The sequence below is a fragment of the Clupea harengus genome, chromosome 2 (genome assembly GCF_900700415.2).
Source record: "Clupea harengus chromosome 2, Ch_v2.0.2, whole genome shotgun sequence".
In the NCBI taxonomy this organism is placed as follows: Eukaryota; Metazoa; Chordata; class Actinopteri; order Clupeiformes; family Clupeidae; genus Clupea; species Clupea harengus.
This window is the reverse complement of record NC_045153.1, coordinates 23,720,039-23,742,503: the sequence shown is the minus strand read 5'-3', so window position 1 is coordinate 23,742,503 and position 22,465 is coordinate 23,720,039. Positions and strand designations below refer to the sequence as shown.

Genomic DNA, 22,465 nt, shown 5'->3' with positions numbered 1-22,465 from the left:
GCCTGAGTGATGAAAAGATTAACCAAAACAATAGAGTTCCTTGGCCTGAGATGCATGTAAGTAAATGGTCTTTTTTCCACGCATGTGTACGGTGCAGTGACTCAGTAATCAAGTAATCGATGCGTGAGAGTTGGCAGGTAGCCCTCGTGTTCATGAAATTGGTATCCTAATAGGAAACACAGCTGTTTGACTTGACTGGGATTATTTGCAGTTTGAAAAAAATCATGTGTACAACTAATTATTCAATATCGAATTGAAAGTCGAATCGAAAGTCGAATCAAACTTCCTCATCCATCAACTCTATTAAGAAGTCAGTGAATGTGTGTGTGAAACATGTTCTCCGACTTATACAGTATGATACAATTTGTTGTCTGTTTGAATCACACATACAAAGTCTATCATGTACAATGAACAGTACAACCATCAAAAGGGAAAAAATACAAGAAACTGACTGCATAAAAAATTTGAGAAGACTGAAAATAAAAAAAAATTCCAAGCATCTGGGCTGTAATGTTGATGAATTACTTTGCAGGACCATTGCATCGACCTTTACTACAAAGTGACTCTCAAGATCTAAACATAATATATCAAGTAACAATGAATCCAAAACTATGCAACACAATCTCAAAAGCAGCAGTAAAAGACATCCTGTCAACTAGAGGAGTAATGGACTGAGTCAAAGCTGCTACCACTTGGGTGTACTACATATTTATAGGCTACATGAGCGTGTGCATACTAAGATCAAACCTAGTGGTATTCTAGTCTATTATATCAGCTAATGAAGGAGGACCTTAATGTTGTGTATTAGACTCTCATGTGCTATTGGACCGTAACAGTACTAATTATGCCATGACTCCACCCACAACATTACATTTTTACTTGCAGGGGATGGAGGCTTCCTGAGGGCCCCAAAGCATTTTCGTTACCAACGAGGGACCAGGGATGCTGCAGCTGGAGAACATTTGCTGCTGATTCCGAGTCGCCAACAGGTAGGGAGGCCACTTCCCATCACCACCACCACCGGCGTCATCATTGCTGGAGGAGGACTGCCCAACAGCATCGCTGCTGCCTGCCAGAAGGCCCACGGCGTTGCCACTGGACAGAAGACTGCGGGGGTCTTCTGCCTCACTGCTGCTGACTTGGGGGCTTTCAGTGCCACCTGCCTGAGAGTCCTCCATACAGTCACTGTCGGCAGAAGGGCCTCCATCCTGCCATCACTTTCCCATTCCTAACATTTCCGAGACAGTTGTTCCTTGCCCTCCACCATGCCATGGGTTCGTGAGGATGACCCGGTTTGTGGTGGTGATGGTCCAACCCCTCAGGGACTTTGTCGGACTGTTCTACAGGCCTCTGCTGTTGCTTGGGCTTGTGGGAGTGCTGGGGGCAACTGTGCCCGATCGTCTATCCACCGTCCTGTGTGGTTGCTTGGGACAGCTAACCACTTAGTAATTTCTGCCGTGTGTTTAATGCTGGTTGATGCCCGTGTAGTGCATTAATATTACATTAACATACACGCAGAGAATTATGGGGAGAATTACTTAAAGTCTCATCACACACACAAGTCCAGGAAGTGCTGCTACCCTCTTTTATGCTACAATCTTTAAACTTAAAATGATGTAAAACAATTATATAAGATGTCTCACGATGAACAAGAAGATCCAATGTCCAATGTCTGAGGCAACATCCTTACATTTTCTCACAGTGCTATTTTGTAAGGATGTTATGATTTCACTTGGAGACTGGGTTGACTATGTAAAATAACCTTTTCACACAAAAAAAAAACTTGAATTCAGCACAATAAAGATTGATTTAATTCAGAACTACAACAGTTAAACAAAGTTACCTGTAACAAAAAGATTAAGATGTATTCTTTCATGCAAGACAACCAAAGAGGTCAATCCCAAATTTTGATGCAGCTTTATTTGTACGATTATGTTGCTGATATGTAGGCTGTGGTGCTTTAAGTTCTCTCAAAAGGAAATGCCATAGCCTTTTCAGTCAATGTAACTGAGTAAGGCAGTTAAATCAGTCAATGAACGGAAAAGAGATTCTTCCCTAATCTTTCACTTCAGTTTACTACTCTTACTGTCTACTAAGTTAGCTAAATGAGACGCCGTTGTTATCATTCCAGTCTTTTGTCAAATACACTGACGACAAAGTCTCAAATCATTACTGAAAATGACTACTACCGGTTTCCCATTTGAGTTACTAATTAATACGCTACTGCCTCTTTAAGGGCTGCTGCTGTCTGTAAGACAGGGGAGGAGTCGGTCTGGCTTGAAAGAACGTGGTTCCGAAGATTCTCTAGTGTTGACACCCTTGCAAAGTAGCCTACGGTTTCTGTATACTCGTTTGACACCTCGTAAGCAAAATACACTGAGATAATCATCCAGCTCAACTGAATTACAGGTAATAGCCTACTGATTACAACGTATATATTTAGAGCATAATACCAAGATGTAAACAAAAAATTAATTGACATTCAAACCCACTTAATTCCGTCACCTTTAGTATCGATCAGACGAGCGGAAATGTCAAGACTAATTACTTTGCCAGGCCATCTTTCATTAGCCTATAGTTCTCGTCATCTGCAGTAGAGTCTTTTTCTTAAGGCTTGTAATGTCGCATACGCACACGTGTGTCTAAATAGAAGCTGTGCATTTCAACACTTAATGTATTTTTTTTAAATGAAGGCTTGGGGGCAAAGGTTAGTGAATGGGCTGATAACATTGTTTGGCAGGGAGTACAGGCTGCAAAGCGTGCGTTAAGCGATTTTAATGGTACCGCATAACAGTTTGAAAAGTGCCTACATATTTCCAATGGCTACTTTATTAAACACGCTACACAACCAGTGCAGGTCTGTGGTAACGTTTGAGGTTGATTTAATTAATCATCTGGTTCAAAAGTGCCAGTGCTTTTCCAATTGCTTTCATACCAAGGACGTCATTATATGTTTCCTTCTTCTAGGTGAAATCAAATGGCATCATCCTTTCGAAGCCTGGTAGAAGATGAGAATAGATACCTCAAGTCATTCCGACTATTTCTGGAGCGCTCCTCTGAACATCAGTGCATGCAAGACTTCATCCAAGGAGTTTTGCCTGAGATCTTTACAAAGTAACAGTGCTGTGTATCTCAAAAGCAATGTTTACACATATACACATGGCTCTCTGGCCTATTTAAAATCTAGTTGATGCTACTTGATTACATATTGAGTATGTCTTTGTACATGTGACTTTATGACGTGGAAGGAGATACATATATGGACTACTACTCTGCTCTGCACATCTGCTTCTGAGGGCTTCTCTGACCCAGAGTGATCAGGCAGCCTAGGTTTCCAACAGGCCATAGAACCATGGTTACATGAGGCTCTACAGGAGTGAACAGCTTGTATTAACATTGCCTATAGAGTCTCTTCTACCTGTATGATTCCACAGATGTAGCACATACATCTGACCCCTTCCTCATAACCCTACACAAATGTGTGCCTGAGTAGAGCTAGCGCTAAAGGTGCTGTGTCATACACTCACTGTTTAGTTTCAGCACAGTCAGATTCAGGATCAGTCCTGCTACCAAGCAGTACCATTAAGCAGGTCAGACTATAGGTCACATCAGAGTTTTCAAGTAAGAAAAGGTCAAAGTAATAGCTATGTAAATGTCATACAGCTGATTACCAAATTGAGAACCCCATGAAATAGGCAATATGAGTGGAATGGCATTTAGGAACTGGCTTTAGGAAGATCTTCTCTAAGGAAGCCTAAGCTTTCAGCATTCAGGGCTTTATTCACGTACTGCTCAACTAAACAACTGCAGTCAGTACTATGGGCAACACTTCCTGTTATACTACCAGTATTTAGAGCCCTCCCTAAATATTGCAACATTCTGTTTGTTGCCCAACACTGACACTTATCTGGTCCACCGCTCATTGCGTAAGGTCTTTGCATTGAATAGGTTAAGAATGTGTTAAAGACACATTATGTATATACATGTGATCTTGTATAGGACACAGCGTAACCCTCTTAGTAAGTGAATCCCATTGGCCTGCTGCCAAGAACATTTTACAATTTGGATGGTGATTGTCACGACATATTTTCACCAGTAGATTGTTTATATTGCATATATATCAAAAATAAAAATTGAGTTTCATCCGGTCTGTATGCCAGGCTATAAGTATCATCAGTGGGAGAGATAATCATCCATTTCCCTTGCCTTTATGCCACCATGATATCAGCTTTTAAAAAGTCAGTATTAAATTACAATTTCCCTCTCTCCCCTCCAGAATTGGAAAAGGAAAAAGCAGTCTCAATGTCATAGGTGTGGGCAGTGGAGCAGGTAAGTCATGTCAACTTTTCTACTTTCTCTATCAGCGAGAAAACAAAGTCCACTTCGTTTGACTTCACAAGTTTGACTTCATCTCTTTTTAAAGAAGAGCAGCTGTCAAAGAATATCTGTCCTGTGTTGGTTGCATTAGACATGCTTCAAGATAAACCAGTTAGTTTGGTGGGTTGCTGTCAACATTTCACAGTCCATGCCAACTACATGTTGGCTAAAACCTTCACAGAGTAATAATTGACATGTTAAAGCACCGCAGACCTGCCTCAGAATTACACACCTAACACCTAAGCAACAGACTTAAATGGGCCCTGAGAGACAGCCAAAGATGCTGTTAGCTGTAAATGGCCTGTTTGGCCACTGGCACTTTGTTCCTCTGATCCTGTGCTAACTTTTGCAATGGCCTGTCAGACTGTGGGGCTCTTAGTCAAAGTCCCCTTTGATGAATTCACCTGACAAACCAGGCCTATGAACAATAGTGTTTTCAGTATGGGTGCCATAACATCTCATGAAATTTGGCTTTGTGTGTGACTGGTTCTGTAGTTCAAGACTGATGTTTTATTGTTGAAAGGTGGCTTATAGGCCTGAAGTAAAAGTGATCTTGACATAAATATTCCCCTTATATGACTTCAGTTTTGCTGATGCATTGAATATGGCAATAGTCATTACCCTGGTGGATAGTCACTTTGCTTTATGTGAATTCTATTTTACTGATGTTAGAAGAAGTAATTCTTTCGGCTGATTTTATGGCACTGCTCATGACTGTCTGTAGGTGAGATGGACCTGCAGATGTTCTCCCAGATGCGTCTGAAGCTTCCAGGAATCACAGTGAACAATGAGGTGGTAGAACCAAGTGGAGACATGCTCTTCAAGTATAAGGGTAATGAACAAAAATAGACAGATATTTTTCATATGGGTGCTTTCGTGCATAAAGTTCTCAATTTATGGTCAAGTCTATTGGCTTGTTATTGGCTTGACATTATTCTGGTGGTTCCAAATGACATTGTTAACCAGGGAAATCTACATCTCTAGATTCATCTTTTCATCCTTTTTAAACTTGCCTTTGGTGTTTCTCAGTGTTGGTGTCAAAAACACCTAACCTTGAGTATATACACTTCACATGGAATAAGATGACTGCGTCCGAATTCGAGAGCCACTGGAAAGAGAGAAACCTGGATAAGAAGTTTGACTTCATTCACATGATACAGGTTGTATAATGTGATCTGCAGGATCATTGACCTGTGCAGTGACAAGCACCCAGAGATGTGTGTAATCAGTTTTGCTGAAGTGATCTCTCCTCATCTACAGATGCTGTATTATGTCAAAGATCCTGAAGCAACCGTCTCATTCTTTAGGAGTCTACTGAGTGAGAACGGGAGGCTGGTGATCATTCTAGTGTCTGGTGGGTATTTCGGTTCACATTTCTATGCAACTGTACTTCCATATGACTGACTGATGTGGCTGACAATGATGTGGTAATAACAGGCCAGAGTGGATGGGGCAAGCTGTGGAGGACATACAGAGCAGAACTCTGCAACACTGAGATCAGTCAGTGTGTCACCACCGGGGATATCAAAACCTTCCTGGACGCTAAGGGCATCCCATACAAAAACTACGAGCTCCCATCAAAAATGGACATCACCGAGTGCTTCACAGAGGGGGACGAGAAAGGCGAACTGCTGCTGGACTTCTTGACTGAGGTCATAGACTTTAGTAAGAACGCTTCTCCTGAGCTCAAAGCAGGTGTGAAGGCTCTACTGCGCCACCCAGACTGCAGCAGTGAGGAGGATGGGAGAGTCATATTCAACAACAACCTCGGAGTGTTAGTCCTGGACCCATAGGGGGTTGTTAAATCAAAGGTGTACGGTACTCCTTTGCATGACCTAGATCAGCTGTTTCAAAGGAATTATCTAATTATCAGGTGTATTTTTTAGAGTCGTTTTTAGACACATTAATGTATGAAAACGCTTATTTGCACACATCAGGCAATCAGACGTAGACAAATGCATGATTACATATCAGAGAAATGTAGTAAACAAGTCCATAGCAGTGCTTATGTTTTATCTTAAATCACTTGATAAAAAAGATTTTTTTATGATTATTAGCAGCAATTTGCTTAGGTCAAGGTGAATTGTTAATCAACACAATGAAGAACCAGCCTCTAGATCACAAATGATTTATTACCACCCTTTTACCTTGGCTGTTTGACACATGCTTGTGGACTAGTTGAACCCTTATGAAATGATGGTTACAGGTCATACTTTTTGTTGAGTTAATATTTCTATAAAGAACACCTACGCCTTATTCAAACAAAAGAATCTGTCATTATATTGCCCCTTCATTTGTATTGAAGTGCACTGGCATGAAGACAAGCGGCCTGCTGTAACCTGTTGGAGCATTCTGTTCACGGTTGTCCTTTCTTTCAGGAAAAAAATGAGTTGTCAGTCCATTCCACCAGATCACTCAATCTAGTGTGGATATCATGTAAAATCCTGTAAAATCATATGAAAAGTTATTATTAAAGTTATTAAAAGCCAGCCAGCATCCACAGGACTTGGTCTTTTACTTCATCTGTGTTAAAAAAAAAAATGTTTTCCTCTTTCCCTACATACAGTATTTGAACCCCTGCCGATTTTGCAAGTTTGGCCACTTGCAAAGAAATGTGTGATCTATAATTGTAATAGTAGGTATATTTTAACAGTGAGAAACAGAATATCAACAAAAAAATCCAGAAAACTGCATTTTATAACATTTATGACTTAATTTGCATTTGATGCAGAAAATAAGTATTTGAACCCCTAGCAAAACATGACTTAGTACTTGGTGGAATAACCCTTGTTGGCAAGCACAGACGTCAGACTTTTCTTGTAGTTGGTCACCAGGTTTACACACATCTCAGGAGGGATTTTGGTCCATTTCTCTTTGCAGATCCTCTCCAAATCCTTAAGGTTGCGTTTTCAATGGGAGGGAATGAGGTTCAAGCCCAATATTCCACATTACATGGCCCCATCCATAGTCCCCTCGATGCAGTGGAGTCGTCCTGTACCCTTGGCAGAGAAACAGCCCCAAAGCATAATGTTTCCACCTCCATGCTTGACGGTGGGGATGGTGTCATATTCAGCATTCATCCCCCTCCAAACACGGCAAGTCGAGTTGATGCCAAAGAGCTTGATTTTGGTCTCATCTGACCACATCCTGTCTCCCAATCCTCCTTAGAATCATTCAAGTGTTCATTGGCAAACTTCAGACGGCCCTGTACATGTGCTTCCTTGAGCATGGGGACCTTGAGAGTTCTGCAGTACTTCAAACCATTACGGCGTAGTGTGTTGCCAATGGTTTTCTTGGTGACTGTGGTCCCAGCTGCCTTGAGATCAAGGAGATTGAGATCAAGCTCCCCCTGTGTAGTTCTGGGGTTATTCTGCACCTTTCGGATGATCACCGATACCGCACGAGGGGATATCTTGCATGGAGCCCCAGACCTAGAGCGATGGACAGTTGTTTGGTGTTGCTTCCATTTGCGAATAACTTTACTTTAGATAGTGGACCTCCTACGTCTATACAATCTGTGAACTCCAGGCAGGTATGAAGTCTGACTTCAAATTAAATACAGCAGTAGTTTTCACTGACATTTGCTCAGACTGTTTTCCTTCTGTGTCTGTAATACACCACTGACTCGTTGCACAACGTTGCCCAGTGAACTGCAATGACCTGCACTGTTGCATATGCTAAACTTGTTCATATATGAATAGGTGCCTCAAAACAGTGTGGATACAACAAGTTAGTGTTTAAAATGCAGATTATGGCATTTCAGCCATACTGAATACAAAATATGTTTATATAATACAGTTTATAAGCCATAATAGTTTTACACATACAAAAGTTCATTTTCACTTCCTCAAAAAAAGGAAAAGGCAAGGAACAAATGCAAAATTCCTTCCTTTCAAATAGATAATTCAACACATTGAGTGTGAGATGTGAGATGTGACACTAACATACAGAGCTTCTTGGCTAAAAGCATTCCAAAGGCTGGGCGATGGTGGAAGGAGCAGGGGGCTGACTGAATGACATTAGAATTTCACTGCACAGCTGCTAGCCCCTCTTGTGTGCACTTTGAGCTGCCTGTTATGCAACCAGGACACTCCCCTACCGATCATCCATTATTTGCAGGCTCTGTCTACCAGCGTGCACATTTCCACCCAGCAAAGCCAAAGGTAAATGAAGAAATATTTTCTATTTGTTACATGTATTGCATGCTTTAGACCTCGATATTAACATCTTCAGTATCACTGAGAATGTAGTAGGTGCTGAACAACTTTTGCCAGACATACAACAACGAGAGGCCGCTATTCGGCTGAACTCGCTACACATAGCAGCTGTGATTTTGAGTTTGTTCCCCACGTGTTGGATGTGTCTTCCACTCTAGGAGCTACTCATGGCGACCACAACAGTTCAGGCTGGCTATGAAGGCGACTATGTGCAAAGATTTCAGTTCTTCCTCCAGCATTCAGGGGAGCACACGGTCATGCGAGAGTTCATGGACAAAGTTCTCCCTGGTGAATTTGCAAGGTGGGAAAAAGCATGCAACTTAAACACTGTGGTTAGAAATCCTTAACGTTCTCATGCTTACAAGAGTTGTCCGAAATCTGAATGTCCTCACGCCAAGGATTAGTCATGGACATGGATTAGTCCAAAGGCATGGACAGTTGGTCATTAGTCAAAGGCATGGGCACACTCAGGAAATGGGGGATGGGGGATGGGGTGGGAGGAGTAAACTACCAAAATCTCAGACAAGTAACAGGACTCCTACTGTTGAAATGTAACTTAGATAAAAGTGAGTATTTGTGGGAAGTCAGCATCAGCTGCAAGTCAGCATGTGTAGAAAGTGGATTTTTCCTCACAACAAGATCATTTTCTATCAGTACAGCTGTAACTGGTCTTTCCCATCAAAAGTCTTTAATGTAAACAGAATGCAGAACAGGGCTGTGAAATAGTCTTTGTTTTAACACTAAACTCTATGAAATAGCCCAAATTCATATGAAATTCATATGAAATAGCCCAAATGTACTTGAGGCTTCCATATTGAGAGTGCAGTACTGTAAGCTTCTGATACAATTAGATAATGATACTGGTAAAAGGTTATAGTTCATTCATATGTAAATCAAACGACTTGTAATGTAAACAGGTTACTGAATGAATTATAAACGAGTAAGCTTTTATCAGTCTGTCTTTTCATATATGTGTGGCCTAAATGTTGCATCCTAGCCATGTGCCAAGTGATGATGTATCCTATGCATTGAACTATGGAAAGATAATGACATTTATATGGTGTGGTAGGGAGTAAAACCATAACATACATAAACTCTATTCTCTTTTTGTAATGTAACACTATTTTGTATGTTTTAGAATTGGAGAGGGAAAATCAGATCTGAACTTTCTTGGTGTTGGAAGTGGCCAAGGTACCGTGATCTGGTCTGGCGCTAAGTTCCATGTGTTCATTTCCTGTTCTTTGTCTCCATCTACTGGCCATTCCTGCTCACTCCATTTCATTTTGTCCTGCTTGGATGTCAGTATTTAATCTGAATTATATACAGATATGTGCAGAATCATTGTCAGTATTTAATCTGAATTATATACCGATATGTGCAGAATCAATATCAGTATTTAATCTGAATATACAGATATGTGCAGAATCATTGTCAGTATTTAATCTGAATTATATACAGATATGTGCAGAATCATTGTCAGTATTTAATCTGAATTATATATCGATATGTGCAGAATCAATATCAGTATTTAATCTGAAGTTTGTTGTCAACAGGTGAAATGGACTCTCATATGCTGAATATCCTGCAGTCTAAGTTTCCCACCACTCAAATCGATGCTCACATTGTGGAGCCAAGCATTGCACTCATTGAAAACTTTAAAGGTGATACCCCTTGCCACTATCCCCACAACTATCTTTTCTAAGATGTAGTAATGAAATCAGTGTGAGAATAATTTGATTCTCTATGCATTTGACAGTTCAGTTGTGAACTCCAACTAAAGTCAGCATGAGTTACAAAATACTCCTCCACTGTCCTGTACAGCATCAGTGGCTAAGTCCCCGAACCTTCAAAAGGTTCCTTTCGCCTGGAATGCTGTGTCATGTGCTGAATATGAGAAACAAGTTAAAGACACGAAAGACACAAAAAGATTTGACTTCATGAACATGATTCAGGTACAATGATTGACTTATTCAGCTGCATACACCATAGCAATATGGGGATTCAAATGTCAGATTTGTTACAGATATGCATTATGTCCATGACAAGTCAACATGTATGCATGTTTATAACCGATTCATCTTCATCCATTCACCATCTATTCACCCTCTGCAGATGCTGTACTACATGGATGATTATGCTGCCGCCATCAAGTTTTTCCACAGCCTGTTGCGAGAAAAGGGAAGGCTCATGATAATTCATGAAGCAGGTAGACATTCTAAACAAACTGTGGCCTTTTTCAGTCTAGTAACAAATCTCCAAATGTATGGATGGGCCTGATGTTGTTGTGTTTAAGCCTGTTCACCCCACACTCCCTTGGTTTCTATGTTTATCCCCCCCCCCCCCCCACCCCCATGTTTAGCTGGCAGTAGTTGGGCTACTCTATGGAGTACCTTCGCGAAGGATCTCTGCACAAAGTCCGTCACTAAGTACATTTCTGCCGCCGACGTCAAAGGCAAGCTGGACAAGCTGGGTCTGAAGTATGAGGAGCACAGCATTCCCAACACCATGGACATCACCGAGTGTTTCGTCGAGGGCAGCAAACTGGGAGCGATGCTGCTGGACTTCATGACGGACCAGGACAGCTTCCAGAAGGCCTACAGCCCTGAGATGAGAGCCAAAATCCTGGACCTGCTCCGCGACAAGTGCAGCACGGAGAAGAACGGGCGTAGGCTGTTTGACTGCAGCCTGACCTGTTTCCTCATACAGGCCTAACACAACACCCCCTCTTTCCTGCTCTACCCCCCCCCCCCCCCAGTAGTACTAACTGAGGTTGATAGAGACATGCATGTTATTTGTCATTTCAGCAGCACGCTACAGTGTCCTCAACATTGCTTGTCAGAGGCTTTTATCACTTACAGTGATTTTGTAATTCTACAGGCATGATCATGAAAATGCTTTCTGCCTTTTTATGTGTCTTTTTCCTGGAAATAGATGTACTGGTGGACAATGTCCAGTGCACATAGTGGGCCCCAGCATTTTCTAGACACACCAGAAGATGGCGCTCCTGCCTGTTACATTCTAATTGAAGCAACTGGGGTCCACTTATGGGGAATCTGGCCAGAAGAACAAAGTGAACATGATACCTGATGAAATGCAAAATATAATTCATTTATATGATGCTCATCATCAAATTGGTAGCCTAATTAGCTGAGTTGCATGGTCAGTCAGCTCAAATTATGTGACTGCAGTGGAAAGTCATTTTCAATATAAGCAATAAAATATGGATTTGTGCTGGATTTGTTGTGTAATTTCAGGCTGATTAGTACAGTGGAGGCATAATAGCTTCAGTTCATTTACACCCAATGTGTTCTTGTCAGACCTAAATTGAGCGCAGGCACCAATGAATTCCTCACAACTTTTGTCAGGATCCTGGAGAGTAAGCAGTCCCTCTACTGAAACCTAATTGAAAATCTCCATGACTTCTTCTGTCAGGCTCTTTCTCCCCAACTATGTTAGTCTTGATCGCTCACATTACAACGGCTCCCCCATAACCGTGCATTCTGCTATCAGAGAGTGACAGAGCATTTGTCACTGAGATAATAAACCCCGAGGCTAGAGAAACCAGATGCGAAGAAGACTCAATCCTCGTACACAGTGTAATATTCCCAGAGGCTTGAGCCGCACGAAACATGCTAATATAAACCAAACTCCACTGCAGCACAGAGTTCACAGGCCCTTTATATGCCAGTTCAACTGCAGCTTTAGGTGATTAGGGAAGCTGACGTGTTATGAAAGGTGTAGTCGCATGAACCGTGCTGATAAATTTGCTCTGGTTACTTGGGTAAACACTGGGTGACATTTCACCTTCAACCAGGGACTTAAACAGCTAGTTTCCTCATGTTCCTGTCTGCAGCAGGTAGAGTCTGCCACTGACACTGACTGCTTGAGAAAGACAATTTGTATAAAAAACTGATTGCTGCAAGATTTTAATGCCGCTTAAATCAGCCAGAGAGAAAAGTTTCACAGTGTGTGTGCTTTGTGGACACGCGCTTCATGTTAGCATACACCTCATTCTGCAAAACCATGGGCAATCTCCACCCGATTACAGAAGCCTCTTTAATGCAAACAGAACACTTACAGAAAGTTTAAATTACGGACACAGTGAAATATAATAAGTATTAACATAGTATAAGCTTAACATATTTTAAATGGCACACTTCATCCATATTTGCTGTGAATGATAAGGCTATACTTTCTTTCATTCTTTCTTTCTCTTCATTACTACTTCTGTTTTCTTTCTTTCCTTTTGTTTAATATGATCCATCTCCCTTGCCCGGACAGTGCCTGAGCCGACAGCTTTAAGTCAAAGTTAGTACCTGCCGTTTTTCACACTGCCCACACCTAGCAGAAGGTGAATAAAAGCCTTTCCCATTAGAGCCGCGTTCAGCGCTCTCTTTCTCTGCCCTTCTGCTGCTATCAATCACAACCTCTTATCACCCATCATGTCAGAGTGTAGACCTCTCGGAGACTTCAGCAGGACATAAACTCGCCCTTTAATGTATCAAACAGGCTTTAATGGGCAGAAGCTGAAGCGCGACCTTGAAATATGGCCCTGATACAAATCCTCCGAATGACTGGTCTCCTCAGCATTTTCTTCTTCTTCTTCTTCTTCTTCTTCTTCTAGTCTAGGGAAGTATGTGCTGTTCTATGGAAACATTCATGAAAAACCCCTTAAATATATCTCTATTTATCAGTCAGAGTTTTTTCCTCTAATAATGCAAGACCAGTCAATGAGTATTAACGGCCAGTACATCTGAAAACCTGAGTAACTTGATTTCTCTATACTGCTTTAATAAATGTTGTAACAGTTATTACTGTATGGTAGCCAATTCCTTAGCTTGACTATATTGATTTACTAAAGTAATTCCAGAAGAATCATTTAAAGCATTATTCAGGCCAATTTTCAGTAGTTAAAGGGAATTATCAGCAGCATCGCCACTTGGAACCCTAAACCATTACACACATCTACATGCACATAAAATGAAGATAGCTAAGAGAAGGCGTCTCAGTGTAGTGCTATACAGAGCCATCTTCAGCTGGTGTAACGACAGTGTTTTGTGTAATGTGTAATCACAAGCCTTTATTCTGCCTTTAAGAGGGCCGATTTAGGGGCTAAATCCCTCAGAAAGAGGGTGATAAGCACATCTGTCTTTCTCTCTGAACTCCCACCCCCTCCCCCATGATGTAGGCTCAACTAAACTGTTCATTTTGAAACACTGAGAAGTTTCTATAAATAAAATACAAGATGCACTAGGCAAATTGCTAACGTCGATTAGATGTACAAAGCAGAGCCAATGCATTGCCATGGACATTCAATAAGAGGCTTCTTGATCTTGATTATCACATACAGAAGCCTCGGTATGGAAACAGAGGTAAGGGTGCTGGTTTAGTTTGGCCTCCTCAGGTATTGGGCCTAAATATATAATATATATATATATATATATATATATATATATTCTCTCCAATCAAGCCCTAGCCGTCTCAGTCCTGTTCAAACAATGGTAGAAATCATCATTTCCCTTCTCAATTTTGTGGTTGACAAAGGCTTAAATCAATTTCCCTATCGCAAAGCAGTCCAGTCGTGGGGTTGAAATACAGAGAAAAATGAAGATGTAGATTAGCCTCCTCTACTTCATTAATCTAGTCCAATCCATGGGAACCACACAATTCAAGATGTATGCACTCGTCTCATTAGATGTGGGAGATTAGCAGAGATGGCAGTGATTTACGGTCTGTTAATGACGTTATTATGGTTTATAAATGTATTACACATACCACATATTTAATCTCCTGCAATGAAAAGTAGCCATTACGGCAATTCTATTAATTGCCCCAATTCATAGCTTGATCCATGACTTGGAATTGAATATGCCTCTAAAAAATCACAGATCTTATGTTGGTTCTATTTTGGCAGCAATGAATCCTCTACTTTTTGTGAAGAGATGCTTTTGCATCCCTCAGACAATAAAAAGACAAATGAAAGGTAAGAGTGATGAATTACAGTGACGTTAATTAGAGAGGACCACAAGCCAAACTCTCCAGGCAAGCCTGTGTCTGTGTTTCCGTTAATTAAGAGTGATAGTCAGATGTTCATTGTGTCAATACTGAGGGCTGGAAGGTTCTTTAATCACGCTCTATGTGTCATGACCCAGAAAATGCTTGAGTGATTCCAATCATTTATTGATATACTGTACAGGTATCAATCATCCAATAGTTTCCTCGAAACTGAAGTGGGGCCTGAAGTGTCTGCGCTGTTGTCATTTAATTTTTAACTGCCAATATTTTTGCCGGCTTTTCATTTGTTTAATAGGTAGGATTCAAAGAGGGGGCAGATGGCATTTAAATGCTAATTAAACTGGGGGAATATCCGTCCAAATAGAACAGCGTGTGAAGCCTGGACTCTGCTCCCCTGCAGTGGATAGAAGGATTGGTTCTATTTTATTAAAGAAGTTGTGTTTTAACTTTGGTAATATTAAAAAATCTATTCCCGGCGCCGGATCCATTCAGCTGGATGTAAAATCTTTTTCTCTCTCACGGGAGAGTGTTCAATTGTGCATGCAAAATGAAGTTTCCAATTTAATGCACTATTTAAAAGCTGGGGTCTCTGGAGTGACACTGTGCCTTAATAACGTCTAATAAAGTTCCCTGGGTTACTTCTGCATTCAGTTTCTGTGGCTCTGCCTGAGGAAGGAAAAGTCCTGGGCAGATTAGTGAAGCCCTCCATTAAGTTGTCAAATGACGTTGTTTTTTAAGGTTTAAAGCCTGTTTACAGTTGTCTTGAGAGTATGTTTCCAAACACCGTCACCAGGCTTCACATTTTCTTGTCTCATTCATTCACTGCATGCAAAAGTAGTCATTGTTTGGGTGAGAATGGCCTTCCCCGTCAACATTTTTCAAGGGTAATCTCCCTTACTTGTATGTTTACTTGAAATTAAATCTTTGGATTGTGTGCGGTGTGTGTGTGTGTGTGTGTGCGTGTGTGTGTGTGTGTGTGTGTGTGTGTGTGTGTGTGTGTGTGTGTGTGTGTGTGTGTGTGTGTGTGTGTGTGTGTGTGTGTGTGTGTGTGTGTGTGTGTGTGTGTGTGTGTGTGTGTGTGTGTGTGTGTGTGTGCGTGGACATGCTTGTGTGTGTAACCTTCTTCCGTCGGATAGTATACAGTTTTTCTTTTTTTTTTGCTTCGCATCCCTTCAGTAATTCATAAATCAAAAGTGCTTTTTCTACCCTCTGCCTCATCAGACTGCCTGTAATCATTTCACTTCTCACCAAAGTCAATTTACATCGCCCTGATCAATGAGCGTATTGATGAGCATTCTGATAAAACACCATTAGAGTATCTACAGGCCAGCCTCTTTGGCTGGATTGATTTCATTTGAAATGATCCATGCACATCGACAGAGGTGTGTTGCCATTGTGTGTTTTAGCCTCTGCTCCCAGTGAGAGAGACGTTGTTCATCATGGAGAGGGAGCCCCCATCTTCACACCCCAATAAAAAGCAGAGTAATGAAGCTTCGCTGGGCGCTGTCACCCCAACGCTGCCTTATAAAGGATGACACAATTATATTTTACCAGCTTTCCAAAAACGCTGACAAGCTCTGGTTCAATAAAGCACAATCTGTACAGACTGAGGCGGCCTGCTTTTTTTTTTTTCTTCCTTTTCTTTTTTCTTTTTTGCTCCCAAGAAGTCATAGCTCATGAACTGGACGCCTGCACCACTGTATTGAACCTGGTGGTTAAATATGAGAGATGTATCCTGCATCCTCTCCCACAAAACAGTGTGAAGCTACTGAGAGCTTATATGGGTTTTCTGCCCTCATATAAAAAATACAGAGAATTCTGGTGCACAGGAGTGTGGTTCTCATTAAGCTGAACTGCTTAATATTGAGGAACAATAAATGTGGGCTTTTGATGGCCACGGTGTTGGGCAGTCATTGCCATCTGCTTCACCCACCTCCTACCCCTTCCAGCTCCCCAGTCCTGATTTATCTCCCTCCTTTCCCTTCCTCCTTTTCCTCTCATGCTCTCTTTCTCATTTTCTCTTCCTATCTTCCTTGGAGAAACACACATCTGGCCTCAGATAATCTCTCCTCTCTCCGAGTTTGACACGGCGTCACACGCACACACGCCCCGGCTTCGTGTAATTCAGTCTCATTCTCCGGCGCGGATTACAGCCGCACTCCGGCTCAAGTAATATTTCCGTGTTTTATCCGAGCGCGCTCCGACTGGGGCGGAGAGTGACTATTAGCTGTGTATCATCTGTCTTGTTCATCTTGTTTTGTTGAGAGAAAGAACACATATCAGATACACACACATTGAACTGTACCACTTTCAATTCAGCCACGCTTCATCACAACTTTACCACATTATGTGAGCCTAGACAGCCTGTGGTCTTTGTGTAAGCCATCATCACATTTCAAAGAAATCTGAGTGTGGAAACTAACACTGGAGTGCTTAATATGACCAGAATCTCCAGTACAAGGATGATTACAAGTTGCACATAAGTGGCTAGTGCCTGGTTAGTTAGCTCATTCTGCTGGAAACCAAATCAATTCCTTGGCAACCACATCTCTCCTGATGACATCTCATGCTGCTATTGTGTGAGATGGTGAAGAACTGTCGGTCATTACACAAAGGCAAATTACTTCTTTATAAATGCAAGGCTCCACAAATGTAAACCTATTCTCTGTACACCTCCGTAATAGGAACGGAATTATAAATGTGTGCATGACACATACCAAGTATGTTTATGGACATGAAGCGTAAACATGTGTACTGAAATATTGATGCGAGTTCTCAGTCTCCGGTAAGGTGAATATTAAGTCACAGCAGCAGCCGCATTACATGCGTTAAAACCAAGCATCAATCGGGATTTGATGGACTGTGGTACTGTTAGGAGCCACAGTCATGCCGTGGAGGCAATCAAAGGAGAGTAACAATGAACGTGATTGAACCCCATGCAATCTTAATGGTAATGAAATGTGTGCGGTGCACTCGTACGCCTGGAGCCGGGAATGTAATATCAGCAGCGGCCAACTTGTTTATTTATTAAAGGAGGGATTGTCCACCTCACTTGCTATCAGTGAGACTTGACAGCCACAGAGTTCAGGTGATGCATTAGCCAATATGTGCGCTGGAGAGGCCTCAACATCACACATCAATATGAAAATCAGTTTCCCCCCTTGAAACAGCCCCGGGCAGTACATCCAGCTCCAGAAAAGTGACTAATCTGAGGGTCATAAAGCTGGGCGAGGTGCCCGGGGTGTTTTTCTGAGAGACAGGATTCAAAAATGCCATAATTTTTTTCCATCCCTGAAACCAGGGAGCATCTTCGCGTTAGGCAATCTCTTCTAATAGTGTGTGAAATAGGAGGGATTGCCGTAACTAAGCAAAGAGGGGGGGAGGAGTAAAATAAAATAAAATTATGAGACAGAAAGGTGACCTCAGTCGTCAGTGAGTGCATAGGATTAAAAGCCCTGCCACAGATAGCCGATGGGGGTTTAGGTGGCTGTAAAAAAGGGATCAGGGTACAACCTCAATGGTCCAAGTCCATCAACTGTTAATCGAAAATGTCTGCAACATTGAGCTTATATATTATCATTTCCAGTAGCTGATGGAAGTGTTTTACAAATGACTGATTCAAGAATGGTGTAGGCACAAGAGAACCAAAGAAAGAGCTGGTAGTGTAAATATTACCTCCATAATTTCAGTATCTTGCTTTGGTCATCACTAGTTCTTAGTAGCAATTTGTGTTCATCTGATAAACAGCCTGCTCTGTATATCAGCACTGCAATATGTGTCCTTTCCATTTCCTGTTGAATTTTTAGCATTTTTAGCTTTTCAGGCCCTAATAGTATACAGTATGAACAACATGGGGACCCCCTTTTATGTAATGTTTGCTTTTTTATTTTAAATGGATTCTTTACACTGTAGGCACAAGGACTCTCTCTCTCAGTTGCCTGCTTGATAAGGCAGCCGGCCTAATTACAGGCTCAGTGTCTCAAAGTGTCTGTGGAATGGAGAGAAAATGGTTTCACTCAGGAGGAAAGTGGAGACAATGGATTCCCAAATCCTGAGAAAGGATTTCTATCGCGCCGTCCCCTTGTCCGACTCCTGCACACAAATTGTGGCATCGCTGAGTGTTTAATTACAGCTGAATGACTTTGCGCAGAGTCCTTGACCCAGTTGAGATTCCTTATCACATTGGGCTGCGCTGAGTCAAGATTACTTTTAAAACTTTCGGGAGAAGGGGGATAGAAAACAAGCTAATGCTATTTCCCCAAATACATGGCAGACACACAGCCCAAAGCCATTTAGGAAGCAATAGCCCATTCCAAGATGTGGCATCGAGCTGGCATCCGCACAGCTTTCAAATTCCTTCTCCCCAGCCAGATGGCTGCAGAATTACACATTTTTAATCTAAACCATGAACCTCTCTAGGCTTGGGGAAATCTTCTTGGAATACCCATTTTGGATTTATTTGCAGGGGAACACATACTGTTACCCTGAGGGTCAAACGTAATGGTAAACACGCGCCGTTTGAAGGCAGACACTCAAAAAAAAAAAAAGCGGGGCTAGTTTGCAGCTGAGCAATGTCCTTGTCATCAGCCCGACCCTCTTCTTGGAAGGACACTGAGAGATGTACCCTGAAGATGTGAGGCAGAGTCGCTGTCGTCCATCTACCTCTTACTGCCAGGGTCTGGCAAGCGTAGGTGGGTTCTCAACGCGACGCTGCTGAGGAAATGAATTCTGCTGCCACTAATGAATATGGAGAAAGAGAACTATCAGGCAGAGGGGGCAACTGCCTCCTGTGGCTATGTGGATGATATTTTCTATTCTTAACTATTTACTTTGTGTGAAGATTGAGTTATGCAAACTCAGCGGATGGCATCTCACACTCACATTGGAGTCAACCTCGCACAGAAAAAAAAAGCCAGCAGTGAACACCTGAGCATGTTGATTTAACTGCAACTCTCTGACACAAATATCTCTTGTGATTCTGTGACTGACAAATCCATGTTTGACAAGTCTATGCCAGTGGGTGACTGACAAGTGTTCCCAATAAAAAATACCCCACCTATTTCAATATAAAACATTTGATAGTAAAATATTCACTTGAAGTGGCAACTTGAGATTTTCAAACCATATTGTAACATCGTACCCTTTCTGCCTTCAGTATTCCATAGACTTAGACCTAGCAGATTATGTCAGACCCACAAGATGAACTTGAACATCTGGGACAGATCCACTGCTAGGTATGCTGCTATCCGGGCAGAAACACGCAGTATTATGTGTACTCAGATACTGAAATATTGAATTGTCTAAAGTATGTACATTTTATAATTATCATTGTTACTGTTTTGTGTTTGTGTTTGCTTTTGTGCTTTCGTCTGAAAACATTCAGCGTTTAGATGGTTGAAGTTTCTCCACAGCCCTCGAACTCAAGTGCAGGCTGTAACCACAGTGCTCTTAAGGTTAATTAGAAAAATTATCTCATCAGCCGAGAACAAATGGAGCAGTGGAGTCCCCCTGCTGGCAGACATGCTAATCTCTGGCAGGTCCGCTCCGGGTCCACCTGTGATCCGTCTCCGTCACTGGGCTGACAGTCCCCACAGGCCGCCGGGAAGGTTCCACTCCAGCGCGCCGCTGTGACTGGGCTGCTAATGAAAACAGAGGAGACCCGGCCAGTCCAGTCCTGCAGACCAGCCCCAGCAAATCTCCGAGCGCAGAAAGAAACGCCCAGGATGCTGGCGTAAATGAACCCTGAACACCACACTCTCTCATTTCTTTATCTCTCCATTGTCCTCTCTGTCTTTCTCTCACACTCTCTTTCTGAGACTTTTTTTTCATGTCTTTGTTTCAGACTGTTTTGGTTTTTTTCTCTGTTGAACACATTTCATGAAATGGTGTGCTAGGCTAAGACGTGTCTTTACCAGTGGGGGATAAATCATATATAGAATTAAAACAAATTCATTCAAATAAAAAATGGATTATTGCCTCAAATTCACAATATATCTAATGTAACATACATTCACTACCCTCACACTAATGCTCTCTGTGTTCTGTGCTCTTTCATCCTTCCCTTGAGTTCTTGTCAAATCTCTGAACCAGGCTTTAGTAGGCGGCCAATATTACAGGGATACCTTAATATATAAGGTCAATGAAGCCCTGTCAGAAGCTCTTTTCTGAGAAGCCCTGTCATATCAGAGGTGGATGGATTACAGCTTAATTTGTTATCTACACTGACATTCACAGGACAAGATTAGCAAATGTGCTTGTCTTACAGCCTCCCTCATTATTCAATTACCGGCCATGCTACTTAAGTGGTTTCATCCCATCCCAAGAGGTTAAGCAAGAGGTAAGGTCAGATGTGTCAAGGCTTATAACTCAATGAATGTGCTTTGTCCAACAAATACAAACACACACCAACCCACGCACAAACATGCACACACTAACACATTTTTATGAGAAGGGAAATTAATGAAGCCTTTGTTTTCCTAATGATAATGATTAAATGAAATAATGAAATGTACCTACCTACAGTAAACTGCACCCTGGTGGAGTGATCAGAATGTGATCTATTACGCAATAAGTACAACATAATACATCAATGGCAATGACTGCAATACCACAAATGTAGTTGGGCAGAGGAAAAAAAAAAATCTCCTCAAAAGTAGTTATCAGACCCTGAAGTGTTAACTTTATGCATTGTTACTTCATGCCTCTACGCCTCAGAGAACAGCACCTCGTCGTGGCACTAAGCACTGGCAAACAGGAAACATACAGCTATTAAAACTCCATTCCGTTCCAAACCCTTTACTGGCTCCCTCACACTGCGGCCAAATGTTGTTTTTTTATGCTATACTTTTCGACAACACCGCAAAACTGTCAGAGGCAGCCTCCTTTTCATAAGAGAGGAAGCCATATGTTCCACTGCCTGCTGGCAAGTGACAAGTGGTGACCCTGGAGTGAGGCGAGTAGGAGAGGGGCCCCCTCTTTCTGCCCACTCTACAGGTACTCCAGTGCTGCAGCACCCCACCTTCTCACAGCTTCCTGCCACCGAGCGCATTATTGATGACAGTGGCAGAGGAAACGGCAGTCATCTCTATGGAAATAAGGCAATTTAAATGATTGAAAGTGTGTCCATAGATAACTGCCTTTCATTTGTTACTTTAAAGTGGGCGTGATGCATAGGGTTAACAGGCTTTGGGTGGGGGTGGGGGTGGGGGGTGGATCCGCCGCTCGGTAATTGCCAGTGAAAACGATTATATTGTTCTGAATGAAGAGGTTGTTGTTTTTTCCGGGTGACAGTTATATGCTAGTTGTGTTTGTTGCAGATGCGTTGAGAGTACATAAGTGGAGTGCAGGAGAGACTGATAATACAAACACACAACAGTCCCAGTTGTATTTGGAACCATTTCTCTCACAGGATCTCCTCAAACCATTTTGATACTTAGAACCCCTCTGTGGTACTATTAAAAGTGTCCTCCCTTGACTCCCACCCTCAGAACATCCCATTCATTCAGTTTCATCAGTTTGAGAGACTAGGTCCCCCCCCCCCCCTTTCATCCTTTAGGTTGGTGAACGGTGAACGTGTTTTTTACTGGATCTGTGGCAAACAGCTCCAATGCAGAACGTGCACGTGTGTGTTCTCGTGTGTAGCAGGTCTTGTAGCGTAAAACACAGAGCAGGGGGCGTTAAAAAATGATGTCCCCTATCAGAAAGACTTATGGCATCTCTCCTCTGCAACAGAAATAAATACCAGACATCACCCTTTTATTAGTTATGCCGTGACCCTCAAAATCACGACCCCATCATTAATACGGGAAGGCCAGATGATGGATCAGAGTATGGTTCACTGGAGCATCGCTGGGCTC

The 22,465-nt window shown here is 42.0% G+C and overlaps 2 protein-coding genes across 2 annotated transcripts; both read left to right on the top strand.

Moving 5' to 3' along the window:
- Positions 1-2,259: 2,259 nt before the first annotated feature.
- On the top strand, positions 2,260-6,866 carry hnmt (histamine N-methyltransferase). The gene is made up of 7 exons (XM_012830318.3): positions 2,260-2,409; positions 2,968-3,114; positions 4,277-4,329; positions 5,102-5,209; positions 5,407-5,537; positions 5,638-5,731; positions 5,815-6,866. Exons 2-7 carry the CDS (start codon positions 2,978-2,980, stop codon positions 6,168-6,170), a joined length of 879 nt encoding a protein of 292 aa, XP_012685772.1. The 5' UTR covers positions 2,260-2,409; positions 2,968-2,977; the 3' UTR covers positions 6,171-6,866.
- A 1,500-nt stretch (positions 6,867-8,366) lies between these two features.
- On the top strand, positions 8,367-11,830 carry LOC105902676 (histamine N-methyltransferase-like). The gene is made up of 7 exons (XM_012830321.3): positions 8,367-8,540; positions 8,753-8,895; positions 9,733-9,785; positions 10,148-10,255; positions 10,416-10,546; positions 10,707-10,800; positions 10,954-11,830. The coding sequence occupies exons 1-7, from the start codon at positions 8,391-8,393 to the stop codon at positions 11,304-11,306; spliced, it is 1,032 nt and encodes a 343-aa protein (XP_012685775.2). The 5' UTR covers positions 8,367-8,390; the 3' UTR covers positions 11,307-11,830.
- Positions 11,831-22,465: the final 10,635 nt, after the last annotated feature.